Source organism: Ailuropoda melanoleuca, chromosome 9 (assembly GCF_002007445.2).
Source record: "Ailuropoda melanoleuca isolate Jingjing chromosome 9, ASM200744v2, whole genome shotgun sequence".
NCBI classification, from domain to species: Eukaryota; Metazoa; Chordata; class Mammalia; order Carnivora; family Ursidae; genus Ailuropoda; species Ailuropoda melanoleuca.
In genome coordinates this window covers 45,967,144-45,988,414 of record NC_048226.1, presented here as the reverse complement: position 1 = coordinate 45,988,414, position 21,271 = coordinate 45,967,144, and the positions used below count along the sequence as shown (strand labels likewise).

At 36.1% G+C, this 21,271-nt stretch overlaps 1 protein-coding gene across 10 annotated transcripts in view; it reads left to right on the top strand.

The window, feature by feature from the left end:
* The window catches only part of UBE2W (ubiquitin conjugating enzyme E2 W), a 140,587-nt gene that overhangs the window by 36,901 nt on the left and 82,415 nt on the right, over positions 1 to 21,271 (top strand). For all 10 annotated transcript variants that reach the window (XR_004627816.1, XR_004627818.1, XR_004627817.1 and 7 more), the window contains 4 exons: positions 144 to 235; positions 6,317 to 6,419; positions 16,589 to 16,744; positions 20,496 to 20,571. Coding sequence is in view for 7 of the 10 variants with exons in the window: in XM_034668208.1 (XP_034524099.1) it covers positions 144 to 235; positions 6,317 to 6,419; positions 16,589 to 16,744; positions 20,496 to 20,571 (427 nt within the window). In the remaining 3 variants the exon portion in view is untranslated. The remainder of the gene's footprint in view (positions 1 to 143; positions 236 to 6,316; positions 6,420 to 16,588; positions 16,745 to 20,495; positions 20,572 to 21,271) is intronic.

Genomic DNA, 21,271 nt, shown 5'->3' with positions numbered 1-21,271 from the left:
TATATACAAGATGTAAAGGGCTTGCAAAGGAAAAGATGTGAGCATTTGGAGGAAATTTACTCAAGGATTTCTGTCTGTCACACTGGGAGGATGTTTATATTGTCATTTTTTTAAAAGTACAAATTGTTGATACTCTTTTCTAGAAACGACTGCAGAAAGAACTGTTGGCTTTGCAAAATGACCCACCTCCCGGAATGACTTTAAATGAAAAGAGTGTTCAGAATTCAATTACACAGTAAGTATTCAATTTTTGAAGTACTTGTTTCTTTTATTATTAAAGTATGAATATATACTTATTTGTAAAAGTGTAGAATTTGGGGGCACCTGGGTGGCTCAGTTGGTTAAGTGTCCAACTCTTGATTTCGGTTAAGGGTCGTGAAATCAAGCCCGCATTGGGCTCTGCACTCAGTTGGGAGTCTGCTTGAGATTCTCTCTCTCCCTCCCTCTGCCCCTCTTCTCACTCTCTCCCTCTCTGTCAAATAAATAAATCTTTAAAAAAAATTAAAATTAAATGTGGAATATTCATATTTCATCCCACTCTCTTCCATCAAGAGGTAAATAAATAGATCTTATTCTTTGCATTTATACGCCATTTTGTTACATAATAGTATCATACACATTGTATATAATGTATAGATTTATTAACTTTCTTTTAAAACCATATGTTGATTAGTAATGTTTAAAAATGTTTCCTGCTGAAGAGGCAGCATATAAAAACTTTGGTCTGACTTTGTTTGTGAAATGATCTTCATCTAAAATAGAGCGGTTTGGCATGAGGTTGTTTATCAAATTTTTCGAAACCACATGTATAAAGGTTTGAAGGGTAGTAGTCAAGAGGTCTCTCCATTCCCTGAACACATTAATTGCCCTGAACAGAAGAGTAGCTAAATGGATGTTGGACTCTTCAGCAGCCTCTTTTAACAGATAAGAAACTTCTTCAAGACGATAAAAGAATGAAGCATAGAAGGAAGACACTGAAGTATTCTAATTGTGCTCCTTCCTTGGGCGCAAAGAAGCCTTTTCCCAGATATGAAACCAAGAAGACTAGAGAGATACGTATGTGTCCTCTCATAAAGATGAGCGTTTGAATTAGTTTGAAATGTTTTCTAGAGTATCATCCTAAGATCTCACAACCCAGTATAGTCTGTTTATACCACTCCTTTGACTTAATAGTTTTGTTAGACAAGGGTAAGTGTTCTGAAATTGGGGGGAAAATTTTAAAATAATGGAACCACTCCTTAAAATCTTCAAAAACATATAAGCGATAAGAGGCAACAAGATAAAAAGTACACTATAGACCAAGTTGTAGGACAAGAGGGTAATTCAAATACTTAGTGGTATTCAGGTCCAGAGAGCAAAAGTGACCAAAATTTATGGACATATTTATCCTTTTAGAGAAATAATTTTAGTTACCTTTGACTTTGAGATTGGAGTCCATACTTCCAACGAAGGTCAAGCTTTAAAAACAGGGGTATGAAGAATGGATCTATTGATGTTTGGATGGATATAGTGTTGTTTGAGAATGAGTACGGATCTCTAGCTGTATAACAATCTTTTTAAAACATTGCTGGGTTCTCGAGCATTTTTAGGTTCCCTGCAAAATTGAGCAGAAAGTACAGAGATTTCCCACATACCCTCTGCTCTCACACATGCCTCCCCCATTATCAACATCCCCCACCAGAGTGGGACATTTGTTACAGTTGATGAAGTATGATTGACACATCATAATCCCCCCAAGTCTGTAGTTTGCATTATAATTCATTCTTGGTGTTGTATGTTCTAAGGATTTGGGCAAATGTTCAATGACATGTATTATCATTATGGTATCATACAGAATATTTTTACTGCCCTAAAAATCCCCCGTGCTATTCGTCACCCCCCCAACCACTGATCTTTTTACTGTCTCTTCCCCAGACCATCATATAGTTGGAATCATACAGTATGTAGCCTTTCAGATTGGCTTCTTTTACTTAGTAATATGCATTTAAGGTTCTTTCATTTATTTTTGTGACTCTCGATTGATTTTTCATTTCTATCAAACAAAATTTGAAAATTAGAGTATGACATTTGTTCTATATAATTAAAGGAGTTTTTTTTTTTGTTCTGTATAATGAAACAGATTATATTCAATTTTTATTGGAAATAAGTGCTTCCTCTTTCACCCTTTCCGTTTTTGGTGGTGGGGGGAATCACATAATAACAATGATTTATAAAAAGTTAAAGGAATGTTTTACATTTGTACAAATGGAAACATTTGTATAGATTGTCAAGCAAGTATACCACAAATTGTTTAACTACCAAAACAGCATTATCTTTGTTGCAGAATAAACCTGTCATTTTTAGAGATGTTTGTCAGGCAGTTTTTCTTTTAAAATAATTTATTGTAAATGAATCACAAAAGTTTTATTATCTTTGTCTTCCAGAATATAAAAGTAGTCTCATAAAAATTAGATCTTAAAAGATATGTTTAAGTGGGATAAGAATGATGATGGAAAAAAACACATTAAGCTTTCTGGAAGGCAGTTTGGTAGCATGTATTAAGACCTTTAAAAATAAGAGTATCATATCCTTTGAACTAATAAATAAACCCCTATGCTGACCTAAGGAAGGAACAGAGACATAGAAATAGTAACCCAGGGGTGGTGCCTGGTTGGCTCTTTCAGTAGAACATGCAACTCTTGATCTCGGGGTTGTAAGTTTAAGCCTCATGTTGGTGGACATAGAGCTTACCTTAAAAAAAAAAAAAAAGATTAACTTAGGGCTAAGTGTACTCATTTCAACATTACTATTTCTAGAGACAATTTGGAAACAAATGTCAGTAACAGGGAAATGGTTTCTCAAAGTTAGACTGTGGAATGGCATCCCCTGAGTTATAGCCTGTAGTCAGCATGAAATGCAGAAATTTTGTATAGACATAGTCCCTCTGAAAATCCCTTCGAGAGGCCATATTGGTGTGTATCCTGTCACAATATAGCCAAAAGAGCTAATTTTTCCTTTGGAGGGGAATAGTTGGCTGTTTCTTTGTTAGGAGCTATGAATGCATGAAAAATAACTGTTTAAAATCCTAGGACAGTAGCTACTCATTGGAAGTTAAGAACTGAGACTTCTCCCATTTCATTCATCCTAAGGAACATGCGCCCTTAACTGGATGCATAAACACTGAGGATTTGGGTTTTTAGTTTGTTTTATTATTTTTTCATTTTTATTTATTTATTAGAGTGTGTGGGGGGTGGGGGTGGGCAGAGAGAGAGAGAGAATCTTAAGCAGACTCCATGCCCAGTACGGAGCCTGACATGGGACCCAATCTCATGATCCTGCGATCATGACCTGAACCAAAATCAAGAGTTGGCCCTTAACCAACTGAGCCGCCCAGGCATCTTGTAAACACTGATAATTTGAATTTATTTAATGTAACTGTACACATAATTTAATTATTGGACATCAGTTCCATCAATAAACTACGAAATGACTAGAATGAAATGTACCCAAAGTACTTCAGCGGTATTTATATTTGAGTGATTTTTGTTTATTTATATACCTTTCTAAATTTTTTTTTCTTTTTTTTTTTTTAAGATTTTATTCATTTATTTGACAGAGATAGAGACAGCAAGAGAGGGAACACAAGCGGGGGAGTGGGGGAGGAAGAAGCAGGCTCATAGCAGAGGATCCTGATGTGGGGCTTGATCCCATCACACGGGGATCACGCCCTGAGCCGAAGGCAGACGCTTAACCGCTGTGCCACCCAGGCGCCCCGATATACCTTTCTAAATTTTCTATACGGAACGTATATTGCTTTTTCAGTTAGCAGAAAGTTATTTAATAAAATTTTCCTGCACAATGCTGAAAATTATGCCGCCTTTGACCTATCTCACCCAGATATTGGAAGGATTACTAAGATATTTGCTTAGCTATTATTTAAAAGCTGTGTTTGGATAGATCACATGTAAATTTACATTATGTCCTAAATTTTTTTTTTTTTAAGATTTTATTTGTCAGAGAGAGAAACAGCACAGAAGCAGGGGGAACGGCAGGCAGAGGGAGAAGCAGGCTCCCCGCTGAGCAAGGAGCCTGACATGGGACTTGATCCCAGGACCCTAGGATCATGATGTGAGCCGAAGGCAAATGCTTAACCGACTGAGCCACTCAGACATCCTTGTCCTAAAATTTGCCTTATCAAGAGAATGAAAGGGCACCAGGAGGGGTGCCCAGGTGGCTCAGTTGGTTCAACGCTGGACTCTTGGTTTTAGGCTCAAGTCATGATCTCTGGGTCCTGAGCTTGAGCCCCGCATTGGGGCTGAGCCCAGAGTCTTTTGAGACCCTCCCTCTCCCTTTCCCCTCTTTTCTTTCCCGGGCTCCCACTAGTGCATGATCTCACACTTTCAGATCAGTCAAATCAAATCTTAAAGGGCACCAGAGGAAAGTCCTCTGATTTTTCCTTGGAATAATCACTGTGCATAGTGGATGTCAGGGGAGAATTATAAAGGGGGATTTTGATGGTTAGTAGGGACCCAGTTTGTAAAGAGGATAGGTTTTTGTTTTTAATGCAGCTTATGCATTATATTTAATTTACTGTGTACTGGTTCTGATGTCCGGAAAGCAGTACGTGTTTTGCATAAGTAATGCCATTTATCTTTGCAACACTTAGATGAGTATCCTTTTTTAATGACTTTTAACTTTGTTTTAAATATATGTTTTATAATTGAAAGAGTTAAAACAAGAGAGGTAAAACAGCTTACTCATGGCCTCACAGCTAAGGGACAGACCTGTGTAATTTCACTGTATAATATTGCCTCTTGACTCTGTGGTCATATCCTTTATTGCCATGTTTGGTATTCAACATGCATTCTGAAAATGAATGGCTGTGCTCTTAAGGGCCTCTATGTGTTAGTTGATTGCTTTCAGAGAGTAGGCATGTTTATTATTTTATATACCCCTAAGTTCATAGTATGTGGGGTGATGACTAGAACCTCAACACTGTATTCTCAATAGTACTTCCTTTTGTTTCCCTGTACTTAAAGTAATAAGTTTTTATACCAAAAAAGTTTAAGATGAATTAGCCAGTGCTATAATTAGGATTCTTATGATTGGTCCACTTCTGCTTCTCAGTGTGGCCTTGTCATCTTTGCCACAATAGTCCTTATTCTACTCCCCTTTTTAAGTTTTTATTTATTTTTTAAAATTTATTTTTTTAGAGAGAGAACGTGTGCATGAGCAGCAGGGAGGGGCAGAGGGAGAGAGCGAATCCACACTGTGCGTGGAGCCTGCCCTGGGGCTCAGTCTCAGGGCCCGGAGATCATGACCTGAGCTGAAGTAGAGTTGGTTGCCTAACTGAGCCACCCAGGAGCCCCAGTTTCCCCTTTTCTAATTAATTAGTTAATTTAATTAATTTATTTTTAACATTATTTTTTTGAGAGACCATGAGCCAGGGGGAGAGGTAGAGGGAGAAACATACTCCCCCCCCCTTTTTTTTAAAGAGCAAGAGATGTGGTCTCTGGCTGGCTTGGTTGGTAGAGCATGTGACTCTCAATCTCAGTGTTGTGAGTTCAAGCCGTATGTTGGCGTAGAGTTTACTAATAAATACATAAGTGAGCAAGAGGTAAGTGTACAGATTATAATTATAAACAGATTTATATTTGTGATTATTTTATGTGGAAACAAAGTAAACTCAAAGAGGCCATAGAAATCTCTTCTGAGTTTTATTAAACAACTAACTAAAATGTTAAATTTATTAACATGAGAGACAAAGGAAAGGCAGTGTAGAGCCTTGAATAGCTGTCAGAGTAGGTGGACTGATTTTAGCTTAGCCTCTTTTTCCCGTTTAGTCTCTAGAATACTGATGAGAAGATAGGTCTAACAGCCATGATTCTCTAGTCATTGTTGATGCCTACTTTGACCATTGCTTCTAAAATGATATCAGAAAGGCAGTTCATTAGTTTGATGTTACCTATAAAATCTTCTCAGTCATTGCAAAATTAGTATTTTGGAAAAATAAGGTAGCATAAATTGAGTAGCAAGAGTACAGGCTTCGGTGTCAGCACACTTGAGTTTGGTTTTCATTTTGTGTTTTCAGTCCTGGATTAAAATTTGGCTCTGCCCTTTGCCAGTTGTCTGACTTTGATGTAGTTACTTAACCTTTGAGCGTCAGAGAATGGTGTTAATACCTACTCTTAAAATTGTTGGGAGGATGAAGTACGCTGTTGCACATGAATGACTCTTATCCCAATGCCTGGTATAAAGGAAGTCTTCAGTGTTCCCTTTTCTTTCTCATCCCAATTCTTATCTGAAGTTTTTTAATTTGTTTTTTTCCCTATTCTAGGTGGATTGTAGACATGGAAGGTGCACCAGGTACCTTATATGAAGGGGAAAAATTTCAACTTCTATTTAAGTTTAGTAGTCGATACCCTTTTGACTCTCCTCAGGTAACTGCCTTATTTTTTTAACATTTTATTGTATTTTTATATTATAGCAAAATCCTAAATTAGTGACTTTTGACTAAATACAAACTTAAAAGAAATCCATTGTCATTATGTGCTAGATTTGTTCCTTTATCTTATCTGTAAAATAATCAAGATCCTATGAATGTTTTACTTTCTTGAGATATAGAGCTTTGCTGTTTTTGTACTTCAAGACCTTAACATTGTTTTTTTATGAATAGATGTTAGCAGAAAAGGGAATGGAAATCTAACCAAGGCCCATGGGTTGTGAGAGAACATAGCATTTGGAATAACTGGAGGCACTTACTCCTAAACAAGATGATAGAATGATATCATGAAGGGGCAAGTGCTTTGTTGAAAGGAACACTCCTTTGATTTTGCATTGTCATGCTGTCCTTGCAGTCTTTTAGTACTATAAAGATAGAATATATTACGAGATGTTAAATATCTAAACATAAGCCCCAAGTCTGATTATTAGAATTTGAAGCAGGGTTAGTTTACGTAATGGGTTAATACTCAGACAAGGGATAATGGTGCTAGAGGAACTTTTTTGAGAGCTGTTTAACTGTGGTGAATGATTAATCTTTGAAAGTTAGAGAAAAGGAGGCTCTAGGATGACTTCCAGGTTTCTGACTTGGTGAGATGGGTAAATGAGTTACTAGTGGCAACTAGTCTTAAAGCCAACTGTATGTAGTACTGCTAGATAATGAGGTTCTGGATAGTGAAAATTCTCAAATATCTAAAACTCATGAAGTGCTAAAATACGTTATTTTTGAGGAAAATCATATTTCATTGCCACTTGAAATAGAATATACCAGTGTGGGAGTATAGATGGAAGTCAATTTTAATGTGCTATAAGAAATCATTGTTTTAATAAAGGCACAGAATTAAATGGAAATGGACTCCTTGAGTTCTGCAGTTTTTATGTGAGCAGAAAATAAGATTAGGAAACTCATTTTTATCATTTTCATAAAAATAAAGCTAAGGGTTATGTATTGTCATGACTTCTAGGCCTCTATAATAAGCATATGTAGACTATAAGAAACAAAAGCAAACATCTTCCTTCTCTCTAGAAAATGATCTTCACATTTTGTAGCCTTTTGACTTATCAGCATCATTTAAGATTGTTAATCCTTGGGGGTGCCTGGGTGGCACAAGCAGTTAAGTGTCTGCCTTCGGCTCAGGGCGTGATCCCGGCGTTATGGGATCGAGCCCCACGTCAGGCTCCTCCGCTATGAGCCTGCTTCTTCCTCTCCCACTCCCCCTGCTTGTGTTCCCTCTCTCGCTGGCTGCCTCTATCTCTGTCGAATAAATAAATAAAATCTTTAAAAAAAAAAAAAGATTGTTAATCCTTGAAGGCAATAGTGTCTCTTTGTCATCTTCAGTCTGTTCTTCTACTTCTCTTCAACTAAGTTTGTTGAAGGTATATGAAGGAAGAATGTGACTAACTCCAAACTGTTGACTAGGGGGATATTGGAGAAGGCTTACTCCAGGAGCCCACAGATTTTTCATCAGAGGAAAATAGTATTTCTGTAAACATGAACCAAGTCAAAAGTGTCCTCTAAATTCTCTCCTTAGTATTTAAATCTAAATCAAATATTGCACTCTGAAGCATCATCTGAATTTGATCTTGTATATTTCTATAAGTTAGAGTGTAATGGATTTTATCATCTCATCACAGATTCCTTTCTCCTTCCCTGTTTTGACTTCTGTCTGCTCTTCTGATTTTCATGTTCTCTTGGTTCTTTATTCAGCACCCCCTTATTCTTCTCTCTCTTTTCTCTAACATCTTCAACCATCTTAAGCAGCAAACTCCCAGATCTACAGCTCTGTGTACAACCTCTTCTTTCTGAGGTTTAATTTCACACGCTTAGTGGATATTGCTACTTGAATACCTCCTGATGTCTCAAATTTAACACGTCTAAACTCAATCTTTTCCAGTAACAAAATAAGGAAAAAAAAAATTGGGGGGGGTTATTGTCCACCTCTCTGCTTGCATTGAAATTCTTCCCTTTCCCTCACTGTTAAATGCAGCTTTTCACGTCCTTTTGCAGTGCTTAAGTCAGTCCACTCTTACCTACTGTCAGTGCTGTAGTCCAACTTTCTATCCTTCATGTGGACTAATACATAATAGCCTCTAGTTCTTTCTACTCCTAGCTATCTGTTCACTGTGCGGTTAGATTTCTTTGAAGGTGCAGTTACCTCACTGGTTTGCACAGATACACAATGCCGCCACCACCACCACAACTGTCCCTACATCCTCCTTAAAACCTCTAATGCTTTCCTTATTTTCTGTGGAGTCAAGTCTGAAAACTCTAGCTTGGTATTAAGTCCAAACTTAACTGTTTCAGCCACACATTACCTCCATGCCTTCTACTGTGTAGTAATATTTGTATCATACTTTGTAATGTAACTTCCATTCTGATTTTATCTTGTAATGGCTCTAATGAAGTGGTTAAGGAAGATGGATTCATCCTCATAAATGAAGAAAGTGAAGCTTTAGAAGTAAAGTGTCTTGTTTGTGGTTTAAAAGCCAGCTAGTGGATAGTCAAGACTCAAACCCAAGTTACTCCTTTCCCTACTGTCAATTAGGTGTGAACACCAGAATGGGGAAAATGCTTATTTATCCAGCCAGTATTGTTATCTCTAAAAGTGAAAGATAATATGTAGAACGATACTTTGAAAGCTCTGGGGCAGTTGTTCCCAATCTTTTGGAATAGATTTTATATCATTTTTTAACATCACTCTCATGTCACGGAAGTTGTATATTCTAGTATCCATGTTTGAGAAAATAACAGAGCTGCTCTAAGTCTGCTAATACTTTATAATTATTTTTAAATTTTTATTAATCACAGCATCTTTATAATTATAAAGAATGATAATGGTCTAGCAATGAGTTGCTTAATGTGCATATAGATTTTGAGATTTTTCCAATAACTGAAACTTTGCAGAGCTCCATTGCTCTGGGGAAGTGATTAAAACCACTCAAAGGCAGTAAAATTCCTCATTCACCAAAGATTTTATTTGATGAGACCCAGCAGCATTGGCACTTGTTAGAAAATTGGTCTTTGATTTTCCTATGCAATAAGCAGTATTAAGTTTACCACTATTTACAAGAGTAGGATTTGGGGAAATAACCCTAAAATAAACCAGTCTCATGATAAACTTACTACTTCTGTATCAGTAAATTAGATCTGTAAGACCATAATAAACTTTATAGTTTGCTGGGTTTTCTTTTCCTTCCTAGTTGTAATTATTTTCTCATGTATCTCACTTTACAGTGAAAAAACTGCATATCTTAAACAGGGTGTTTGGCCCAGTCATTTGCTTTAAAACAAACAATAATGACAGCAGAACCTTTTAATATTGGGAGCAGAGGTGAGGCACTTTTCCATCACTGTTTTCTACTAATGTGCACTTACCATCAGCCATACAGAAAATAAAATATCTTTCTGTATTCTGTTTCCTGTGCAAGGATACAGGTAAATGATTGGCTGATTTAATGTGTAGTAAACATGAATTATGTGCCAAATACTGTGCTATGTACTTAAGAAACAAAAAAAGAGTACAGAAATTAAAAGGTGTTGGGCCTGCCTTTAATAATTGGTTTAGTATTTGGATAGGCAGATGTGGATTCATTCATTCTCTAAGTATTTATATAGCACATGTCGTAGAACAGACCCTGTACTAGGTATTGGCAATAGCTGTGAAGAAAACCAAATAAAAAACCTGCTTCAGTGGAGTTTGCATTCTTATAGAAAGAGACAGTAAACAATAAGCGAAAGTATATATTATGGAAGATGGTGGAAAAAGTAGAAAAGGGGATTGAGGATGTTGCAGCATTAGATAGAGCAATCAGGGAAGATTTCACTGAGGAGATGACTTTGGAGCAAAAATCTGAAAAAAGTGAGGAAGCCATGTGAAGTATGGAAAGAGCAGGTAAGAAAAAATGCAAAGGCTGTAAACCTGGAGCACATGTGGCAGATCCCTGGAGTGGTATGCAAATGAGGGGGAGTCAGGGCATAGGTCTGAGAGATAATTTGGGCTGGAGGATCCGTCATGGATTGTGTAGCCCATTGTAAGAGTTTGGTTTTTACTCAAAATGAGATGAAAAACCTTGGACTATTTTGAGCAGAGAAATGACACGATCCTACCTAAAATTAAAAGGAAAAATTTGGCTGTTGTGTGGCAGATTGACTCTTGGGTGTACAAGGGTAGAGGGAGATCAGACAACTCTTGCAGTAATCCAGGTGAGAGGTGATGGTGACTTGTACCAAAAAACTAGTAGTGGAGGTTGTGTAAGTTGACCATGTTTTAGTCTTATTTTATTATTATTTTTTTAAGATTTATTCATTTGAGAGAGAAAGAGAGCTCAAGTGGGTGTAAAGGGCAGAGAGAGAGTCCTCAGGAAGACTCCCCACTGAGCAGGGATCCCAGGGCCCTGAGATCATGACTTGAGCCAGAATCAAGAGTTGGTCGCTTAACCAGCTGAGCCACCCAGGTGCCCCTGGACCTATTTTAAAGGTTGAGCCAACAGGATTTGCTAATGAATTGATAAGAGAGATGAAGAAGAGAAAGGAGTCAGGGAAGACTTCACAACTTTTGGCCTGTGCAACTGGATGCACCATAAGTTGAAGTATGAATTCTATGCTTTGGGAGCAAAAGAGAAAAGCAGTGACTGGTTTAGAATAGAATGAGGGTGCAAAGAGAAGGCTGTTTGTACTGGGACTGAAAGCACAAGAAGAGCTTATTTCAAAAGTGGAGCAAATCATGAAAAGACGCTTCTTCTGAGATTTATGAGCAAATGTAGTTTTATGTATAGATAAATGGAGGGCTATAGCAGGAGATGAAAAAGGAAGGATGTTTTGGGGCTTATCCGAGAGAGTTTTGCAGTGTAAAGGATTTGGAGATTTATTTCAAAGGGATTGGGAGGTATAGTCACCACTCCTTCCAATCTGTGAAAGTCGTTAAGTGTTTAGTGTCTTTACCGTTTTGCTTCTTTTCCTTTCTGCTTCCTCCCTTACTTTAGCAGTTCTTCCCTTATGACCTTAATGACCTTTAAACCCCCTTCCTCTGTCAGAACATCCCATTTGAATGCAATAAAATTGAAACACATTATCTTGTAAATGTCCTGGTTATACTTTGTGTTTAAGCTTTTCAACTCTAATTTTTGTTGAAGAAATTTTAGGCATTTTAGAAATAAATGGGAAAGTATTTTTTTTAGGGGGAAGAGGATACTGTACTTAGTCCTGAAACCATATCGTTGCTAAAAGTGGTGCTGAAGAAACACTGGGCAAAAGAGTAGTCGCTTTCTCCTCATCCTTATTCCCCTTCCTACTCATGCCCCCTTCACCCAGACCCTTTGGTTCGGTTGCTCGGTACTACTTCATTGCAGAGGTCCAGAACCTATTTTCATAGTGTTCTCATCCTTTTATTTGTGGTGTCATTTTCCTTGCTCTTTCGTGTGATGGTGGTTAAGCTTTCCAAAGTCTTAAATAACCATTTTTATTGCCTTAAATTGTCTAGCATCTAGGACACCTGACGAGGAGAAAGGGAACAGTGAACCTGTTTCGTTGAAGCCTTGGGGGTAAAGCAGAGGGAAGATAAAGGAGAAGACTGGTAGGCTAGAAGAACACAGCTTACAAAGGAGAATGGTTACCCTCCAGGGGAACCCCAAATTTAGTTTCATTGTATCCAGGAATTTTGACTTTTTAATACTTGTACAATTTCATGGTAAGGGTAATTATGGAAGACCAGAAAAACTATTAATATTGATGCTACTGATACATATTAAGTGACTAAAAGGGGAGAATTGAATATTAAAAACTATGCTAAAACCCCAGTCCCCAGTTACTTTTGTCAGATATTTACCACTTATGTTAGATTGCCTACATCATATTTTATTAATAATTAGATATCTGATTATAACAAATTCTGCTTGTATGTTCAGTTTCTGTAGTTGCCCATTAGGTATTGTCATCTACTTACAATTTTAATAAGAAAGCATTCCCTTATATTGTCCCTGGAGAAATCTTGGTATCCATTTTGTATATTGGCTTTTATATTTTATAAAAGCTTGTTTCGTACTGCTTATTCTGGTAATAATGTGTTTTGACCTAGTTTGACGCTATATTAGGTGTCTCACTTTCTAATTAGTTGCAGAACACTAGTCTGAACATAGTAGTGTGCCTTCCTTGTGGTCAGATCTCAGTATTGTGGGGTCAATTCAGTATTGAGCTTGATTGGAAGTCCTTATGTACTCATAAATATGAATTTCATATTAGAAACAGTTACCTAAGCTCCATCCTCTGTTTTGTCATTATTGGTGGCTTTCATTCTCAAATTAGTAGTTTTATGAGAGATGCTACATTTGGTACCAAAAGTTACCCAGAGGTTGGCTTGCTTAAAACTTTAGGTTGGTTGTGGGATATGCTTATTTAAATCCAAAATTATGATACTGAGCATAGTTTTCTTAGATCTCACCTGCTCTTGAAAATATGCCATACTGATAGGGAGATGTTTGGAAATTTAGATTCATCTGAGTACTGCTTCTCATGCAGACTCTGAACCTCAGGTGTGATTCACATGCATTAGATCTAAGATCCCTTTCTAAAATTTTGGCTTTTTTTTTTTTTCCCCGTAAAACAGCTTATTCTTTAAAATATGTAGTTCTGTTTTGTTGGTTTATGAATATGTGTAGTTCTCTGGTTGTTAACTGTTTATATGACTAAGTTTGAATTTGAATAAATTATTTTAAAAATAAATAATTTTTAAAATAAAGAAATTAGCAAAGTTCTTGTTTATTCCCTTTGGTTTCAGATTCATCGTATTCAGTTGTCTTGTTAAATCTGTTTGAGTTTTATCGGCTGTTTGTGATTCCCCCAAAACGTTTTTAATTCTGAAAACAGCTAATCATCATCTCTTAAGCTTTCAGAACATGCTTGGCTGCATTAAAATAACTGAAATGTCCATTTCCTACTTTGGATTGTACCGTGTGTTAAATAAATGAGGATGGTTAAGAGCATGATCTTGAAGTTCAGCCGTGGTTACTTTCCCCATCACATGCAAAGAACCAGAATCGCAGAGTTGATGTATACATCAAAACTGTCTGTGGAAACTGCTTATCAGCCTTTTTATATGAATAAACTGTTGAAAAAAGTTTTTTCTTTTATTTCAGGAATTCATCTCTGGCATGTAAACTCAGCCTTTCCATGTTTAGACAAACTTCTAAAATTCTGTATCTGGCAGGTTAGGCCCTAGGGGTTACCTATAATATGTGCAGCTAATTGATTCCCCTGTTTGGTTGCTGAAAGTTTTGGGCTGGCTGTATTTGCCCTGCATGCAGCATGTTAAAAAGCCCCAGCTTTTTTTGTTGTTGTTTTCTTTGCTTTTGTTTTTTTAAGGTTTACTGATACCTGATTTCTTTTTATTTCAGTCCTCTCAGCCTTCAAAGCTGTTTATCTGTCTTGATTTCTGGCTCTCTTTGGCGCTTATCAGTGTCTCCTGCTCCTGCTGTAGGTGTCTTCTAGTGCTTTCCATCCCTTTTCCTCTCTCCTGATTTTCTTTTGGTTCGTGGGTACTTCTTGGCTCTCAGACTGAGTGATTTAGTTTATAATCCGTTCTCTCCAAAAGCACTATTGCTTTCCTTCTGCTTTGTGAATTGGCTAGTCAGAGCATGTTGTGATAACCTTTGTATTTTGCTCTCTGTGTATTTTCCTTGATGGTTGCTGATGCATTGATTAATTTTTGCCAAAGAAGATAACTTGGCAGTTCTTCATTTTTTGGCACTTTCAGAGCACTATTCTACGTGACTTTTTAAAAAGGAGACCTTACTGGAAAAGAAATATCCTTTAAAAAAATATTTGTGGCCAGGAGATAAGATCTTGGGCATTGTTGGTATTCTTAGTGAAAGTATCCTACTGGTCAAATGGGATTTTGTGGTAGAATGAATACCCCAGAGCAGATGCATGTTCTGTGAGATTTGTAAACTCCCACTCTAGACATCTATAACACATTGTGGGAGTATCAAATGTATATAATAAACTACATGGTTATAAAAAATAAAATTTAAAGTAATAGTGGATAGACTCAAAGTACGGAGCTGGAGTTGCAAGGCCTTTAAGCAGTCATTTCCTTTTGCAAAGCAGCCCTTTTTTAGCAGAAAGTGATGAAAAGAATACTAGCACTGATAGATAAAATTAAGATAAATGCTAGGCTTCAAACACAGCTGTGCTAAAATTGGGGATTCGGTGGTCTCCTGCAATCAGGAAGGGCAAGTAACTGGATAGCTCTTACTTTGAGGCTTTATTTTTAGTTTTCAGCTTTATTTTAACTCTTTTTAGTGGGAATTGAGGGTGCATGACCAAAATTTAAAGAAACAAAAAATATGCAAGTGTGTAAAGTCAGTCGTTCCTTTGGGGGAAAAAATTCCTTTTGTTTTCTTATATTAGCTTCAGCCAAGGAAACAAGTTCCGTATGTTAGTAGTATATTTGAAATGTTAGAGGACTCCTACTTACATGAAAGAATGCTTTGTTAAAATGTAAATATTTGTGAAATTATAATGAAGTCAGATTTGTAGCTAGATATTTGAAAGCAAAAGCAAAAACCCAGCTTATAGTACCTTTCTGTAACATGTCCCATATTAAATGCTGACATACCTTACTCTAGCCACACTTATTTCACTGGCTCTCTTTTTTGTTCTTATATAAAGGGGAAAATAGGTTATGCCTAGAGCAATAAACACCTCATCAATTTCTGACATAACTAAAGGTGGGGATTCTTTTTAGTAAGATTTTGCTGTATTCAAGTGTGAGGCAGTTTTGTTTTTTTTTTTAAGATTTTATTTATTTATTCGACAGAGATAGAGACAGCCAGCAAGAGAGGGAGCACAAGCAGGGGGAGTGGGAGAGGAAGAAACAGGCTCATAACGGAGGAGCCTGATGTGGGGCTCGATCCCGTAACACCGGGATCACCCTGAGCCGAAGGCAGACGCTTAACCGCTGTGCCACCCAGGCACCCCTCTCAAGTGTGAGGCAGTTTTAGGGCTAAGAGATACTGTAAGTTCGTTTGAGAACTGGCTTATATTTGACGAGCTTTATAAAAATCCCATCATACCTACTGAATCAGTGTCTGTGAAAGTGGAGCTCTTGCATTTATGTTTAGCCAGATCTTCAGGTGATTTTTTTAAAGGTGAGGAATTAGTAATTACTACCGAACAACAGAGTAATAATGTTAGATCTTACCACAGTATAAAAGTCACATAAAAATTGGGTTAATTTTTATATCGAAATAATTTTTTATGAAGTAAAATATTAGACTTAAATATTAGATTTCTGTGTCTTTGTCCTACTTTGGGCTGTGCTTACAGATTCTCTAGGATATATGAGTTCACTCTTCTGCCTGTTCAGATGCTTAGGGTAGATATGTTTAAGAAACACTACTGTTGGGTTACTTAATGACTTATTAGGGCAAAGAAAGGAATAATAGATTTATTTTTCAAACCAGTGCTGAGGCTAGGTGGAGAAAGGAAAACCTGTTAGAAGAATTGAGTAGAAGAAAAGACAGAGAAAAGCTTGACTCATTCAACCTTTGTTTTTGTGTGTGTGTAGGCACATAGTTATTTGCTGATCAGTAAGTAGTAATTTGTACCCATCATAATGGATGAGCGAGTTTAGAGGAGATGGTATATATAACAGTTATTTCCTTTTTCACATAGTACTTTAGGTGATAGCATTGTTACAGGTGGAAAGGGTGTTCCTGTCGCCTGTAGTTCATGTTGTCTCAAAATTAAATACTTCTGTATTACTGTATGCAATGAGAGAATTTGAAAAGCATTATTATAGTTGTCTTTACTGGGCTAAAAATGCATGGTAATTTATAAATTTTTAAAGGGAATTTGTGAAAAATAGCTGAAATAAAAAAACAGATGACCTGGATTTTTTTCCCTGTATGTTCCATTCCCTATGTGCTCATTCACACAGTGAAACCAGTACTTTGTGGATTGATGCGAATAAACAACAAGCAGTTGTTTATCTTGTTTCTGGCACTTATTTTGTTTTTAATTGGTTTTTAAAATAATAAGTTCTGTGGAGAATATTTTATTTCTTGGTGATACAGAATATTTGAGTGTTAATGGAATTTTATTCTTTCTTAGGTCATGTTTACTGGTGAAAATATTCCCGTTCATCCTCATGTTTATAGCAATGGTCATATCTGTTTATCCATTCTAACAGAAGACTGGTCCCCAGCGCTCTCAGTCCAATCAGTTTGTCTTAGCATTATTAGCATGCTTTCCAGCTGCAAAGAAAAGGTAGGACTTCTCAGAATTATTCCAGGTAATATCTCTTTTTTTAGTTTAGGTAGAGAAACTATTTTAATACATAATTTGTGTGAAGGAAGGATTTAATAATGCCTTTTATCAAGAAGATAGAGGTAATATGTTTAGTAATAGATTAGAAAATTATTTTGATAATCTTTCATTCCACATAGAAGTCAGACATTGTTTTATATTTCTTAAATATAAAATTTTGCGGATGTTCTTAAATAATCTGAATTTTATTTCTGTAAGCACGCATAAGGCAAAAGTGTACAAGAAATTCTCATTTCTAGAATTCACAGTGGAAAGTCCCAAGAACAAGTTTCATAGCTCCCATCTCCCCTCTGCTGGCTCTCACCCTATCAATCTCTTAGAGAATTTCCCAGGAACCAGAGCATTCCTATCATACTGATCACCATGATTAGGTTGAAAGAGGAAGGTTAGATTAGCAGTAGAATTTTCAGGACTTTTCCTCTAATTCTCCTTTATTAATCCATAGATTCTATGTCTGATGGAAAGGTGAAAATACCAGAAGGAAAAATCACATGAGTTAAATTTAAGATACCCTTTTAAAGTATCTAAATGCTGTGTGCATTTCTGGCCCACTTGTTATTTCTGCCTGAGGGTCAGTGTGTAGCACAGTGTTCATGTATTTCTGTATTTTAAAGCCTCTTTTCTTCATGAGGGTTTCCTTTTGTTTGGGTCTAAAGGAGAAACAGCTTTGTGGGGTTATTTTAGCAGTTTTTCCCCCCGTTTTCTTGAAACTGAGCTATCGTTTTTACTAAATTAGTATTTAGAGAACTTTAAATTAGTATTTAGAAAACTTTAATTCATTTTTAAATAATAGGTTATCTAGACTCTGAAACACTCTAAGTCACTGTTTGCAAAGTGAGTTTGTTGAAATGTTAGTTTCATAAGAGGTTTCTTGGTGTTAGGTTTAAAAAAACAGTTTTTTATTCAAGGAAGCATGGGAAATAATGGTTTAAATTGTATTTCTTTAAATTATATCATTAAGAGCATTAATATGCAATTTTATATACCATATAAGAAAGAAAAAACTTCTGTCAGTTAAACTATGACACCATTAGTTAAAAGGCATGTATCCCCATTCAGGAATATTAAAATATGCAAGAAAATGTACATTTTTGAATAGATGAAATAGGGTACACATTATCTAACTGTAGTATGACTTTTTAAGTTTCCTCTTTGACTGTGGGCTTTTCTAGGTTTACATTTTAACGCTGCACTTGAGCTTTTGTTAAGCCCAAGGGCTTTGGAAACAAGTTTTACTCATTTATTGCTTCCATATTTTCTGTACCCCCACACTTCCACCCTGAGCACACACATAAGTTTTAAATTTTTAGGTATAGAGTAGAGCAGTTTGCAGTTACAAGGACTTTTATAGCCTCATTAATGTTTAATGTCTTTAGAAAGGTGAAGCAGCCAGTATAGGATTTTAATAAGAAAAGTTGAGATGAACACCAGTGATGTGTGCACATAACTTGCATGTGCCTTGTAATGATTGGCACTTTGTTTACATTTAATGTAATGATTTACAATAAATAAACAAATTTAATGAGTTACTGATGAAAACTAGAAAATGACTACATTCTCCATCTCCTTTATCCTTTTCTAATCTTCACATTTCAGTTGTCTACTACTAGTTTTTCCTGCATAGTTACTATATGCCTAATTATTCCATTTAAATAATTGGTAAACTATATTATATAATATGAACTAAATTATATTTAACCAAGATAATAATTTGGAAGTAATTCAGCATTAGTTCGGTGAAATGCAATAAAAAAATTTAGTAAACGTTTATTAGGAACCTACTAGGTGCTGTTTTTACTGTGCTAAGTACTACGTTACAGAGATGAAGAGGAAACTTGGCTTTGGCACTGAGGGGATCTAGCTCCAAATAAGCTTTTAAAAGTCTTCTAACTACTCACCAAAAACTCTTCTTTTAAAACAGGTGAATTTTATTCTGTGGTCAGTGTGGTTCTATGAGTTTCACTTTAATATTTGATTTGAATACAAATTTTAATTTTTACTATGAGCATTTGGGAAATTTGATTTAGTCATAATTCTTTCATTCCAATTTTCTTTTTCATAGTCAAGGATGGTTCCCTAAATTGAAGGCATTTAAATCCATCATGTCAGTAGATTTCAGTAGATTAAAGATAATTTCTGAGATTGAGCCGTTTTTCAGTAATCTACCATTTATTTGTAGTGCCCCTATAATACAGATAGTCCAGACTTTCTAGCTTGTATTCAGTTCCTAAAACGATTTTGGTAATCCATCTTCTTGTATAGTTATTTTTCTAAGAACCAAATCTCCGTGATCACTTATCAGTTTGGTTATATTCTTAAGCAAATAGAATGAGTGTTTTTTTTTTTTCTTCCTTAATTTCTCTTTAGAAGCTTGGGTTCTAATCAATATACAGAGAAAATGAATTTATGAAATTATTTGTTGCAGTGGTAGCAGTTTGTTCCACATGAACACAGATTATAACTTTGCAGGGCAGACAGCAACAGATTATCTATTCTTTGAAGTTGTCAAGCATCTAATTTCATGATACTAATTTTTCAGATATTTTCTCAGACTTTATCAGCAGGATAATCTTGGGGTAGTTGTTTAATTTTATGCTCTACTCTTCCCTTTTGTTAAGTTACTATTAATATTAACTTGTAAGGGCATTATTAGGCTCGGAGTTGTACATGAGTTGTAGAAGTGCCAAGTGGACTGCTTGTTCAGTCCTGCTTATCATTGGTTTTGGTTGGACCTATCTACTAACTTATCTGCTAACCTGTGCTCAGTATCTTTAATACAAATTTGACTTATTTCCAAATTTTTTAGAGAGTCACATATTTCTTTTTTTTTTTTTTTAATTTATTTATTTGACAGAGAGACACAGCCAGCGAGAGAGGGAACACAAGCAGGGGGCGTGAGAGAGGAAGAAGCAGGCTCCTAGCAGAGAAGCCTGATGTGGGGCTCGATCCCAGAACGCCGGGATCACGCCCTGAGCCAAAGGCAGACACTTGACGACTGTGTCACCCAGGCGCCCCCAGCACATATTTCTTGTGTCTGAACGATATCCAACAGTTTTCAGGGAAATTCCCTTCCAAATTCTGTGTTCAGTTTTGTTGGCATCACTATTTCTGCTGTAGCTCCCTTGCAGAGCTGCCGCCTGTTTCTGATATTGTGCTGGTCTGGGCATATCTATGACAGAAATGCCAGTATAGCTTTTCCCCCTTTTTCCTCTTACATATTGTTTGGAAACTGAATCCTTTGGTCTGTCCTTGGTGATACTTACCTTATAGGAAACAGTAATTGTGGAGGTTTATAAGTTGCTGTTAGTTTCTCAGACAAACCTAGTTAGATAGACTTTTCTGTTTTTTAATTAGTTCACAGAAGTGATTACTAAATTATTTCTAGGGAGATAAATGAAACCAAAATTCTTTAAAACCTAATGCTGCCACTTTGGGTTAATAATCATTCTCTAGTAATCCCACTGGAACCTAATCCAAATCACACATGCATAACCCCCCCCCCCTTTTTTTAATTTCAGTGTCAAGGGTCTACTTTTCCTGGAATATATTACTTCACTTGTACCACATCAGCATTTATATTGTTTTTAGACTTCCTGTAAAAATTCTGCTAAACCTTTTATTAAAACTATCTTCTTAAATCTTCTTCCATTTTACAACTTCTCTTATCTATTTCAACTCTTTTTGGTTTCAGAGACGACCACCAGATAATTCTTTTTATGTTCGAACATGTAACAAGAATCCAAAGAAAACAAAATGGTGGTATCATGGTAAGCAGTTTTATTTTAGAATGATAACTTTTTGGCATTTTGGGTTGAAAGATTATTTATCTGTTGCTTGGGGAAAAGAGGAGAATATATAACTGATGTATTTTTGTAATATGGAGAAGAGTCTTTAAAATATTAAGCCATTTAATGGATACATTGGACTAGGTTTTTAATGAGGCACATAAAATCATAGCTACCATACAAGTAAAATCTAAAATTGCTTTAACATTCTTAAACGCTACCATTTTATTACTAAAAAAAGGTCCTTAATCTTCAGATGAAATTGGAATTAGTTACTGGGAAACCTGTTACTTGTAATAGAAGTTCTGATGTCTTTTGAAATTACTTAGTTCTGGTACTGTGTTTAGTGGCGGGAGGGGATCACATTTTGAGAGATGATCCATTTAATTAAAGAAAGCTCTTCCTGTTCTATTAGTCCTCGAAAATGTATGGTTCTCCTGATCCTGGCTTTATGAGGACAGTACTTGCACTAATTTTGTTTTATTGTTTTTGTTGGGAGAGTGCTAATAGCTTTATAATTGAAGACTGCATCTTTTCTAAACTGAACTCACTGCTTCCCTGAAGAGGTGTATTTGAAATTCAAAACAAAATTTTATATTCCTCAATGTACTTTTTGAAGTCTGTGAACAAAAACCACCCCCTGTGATTTTTGTATCCATAAGAGTACATCCTTTATTTTCCT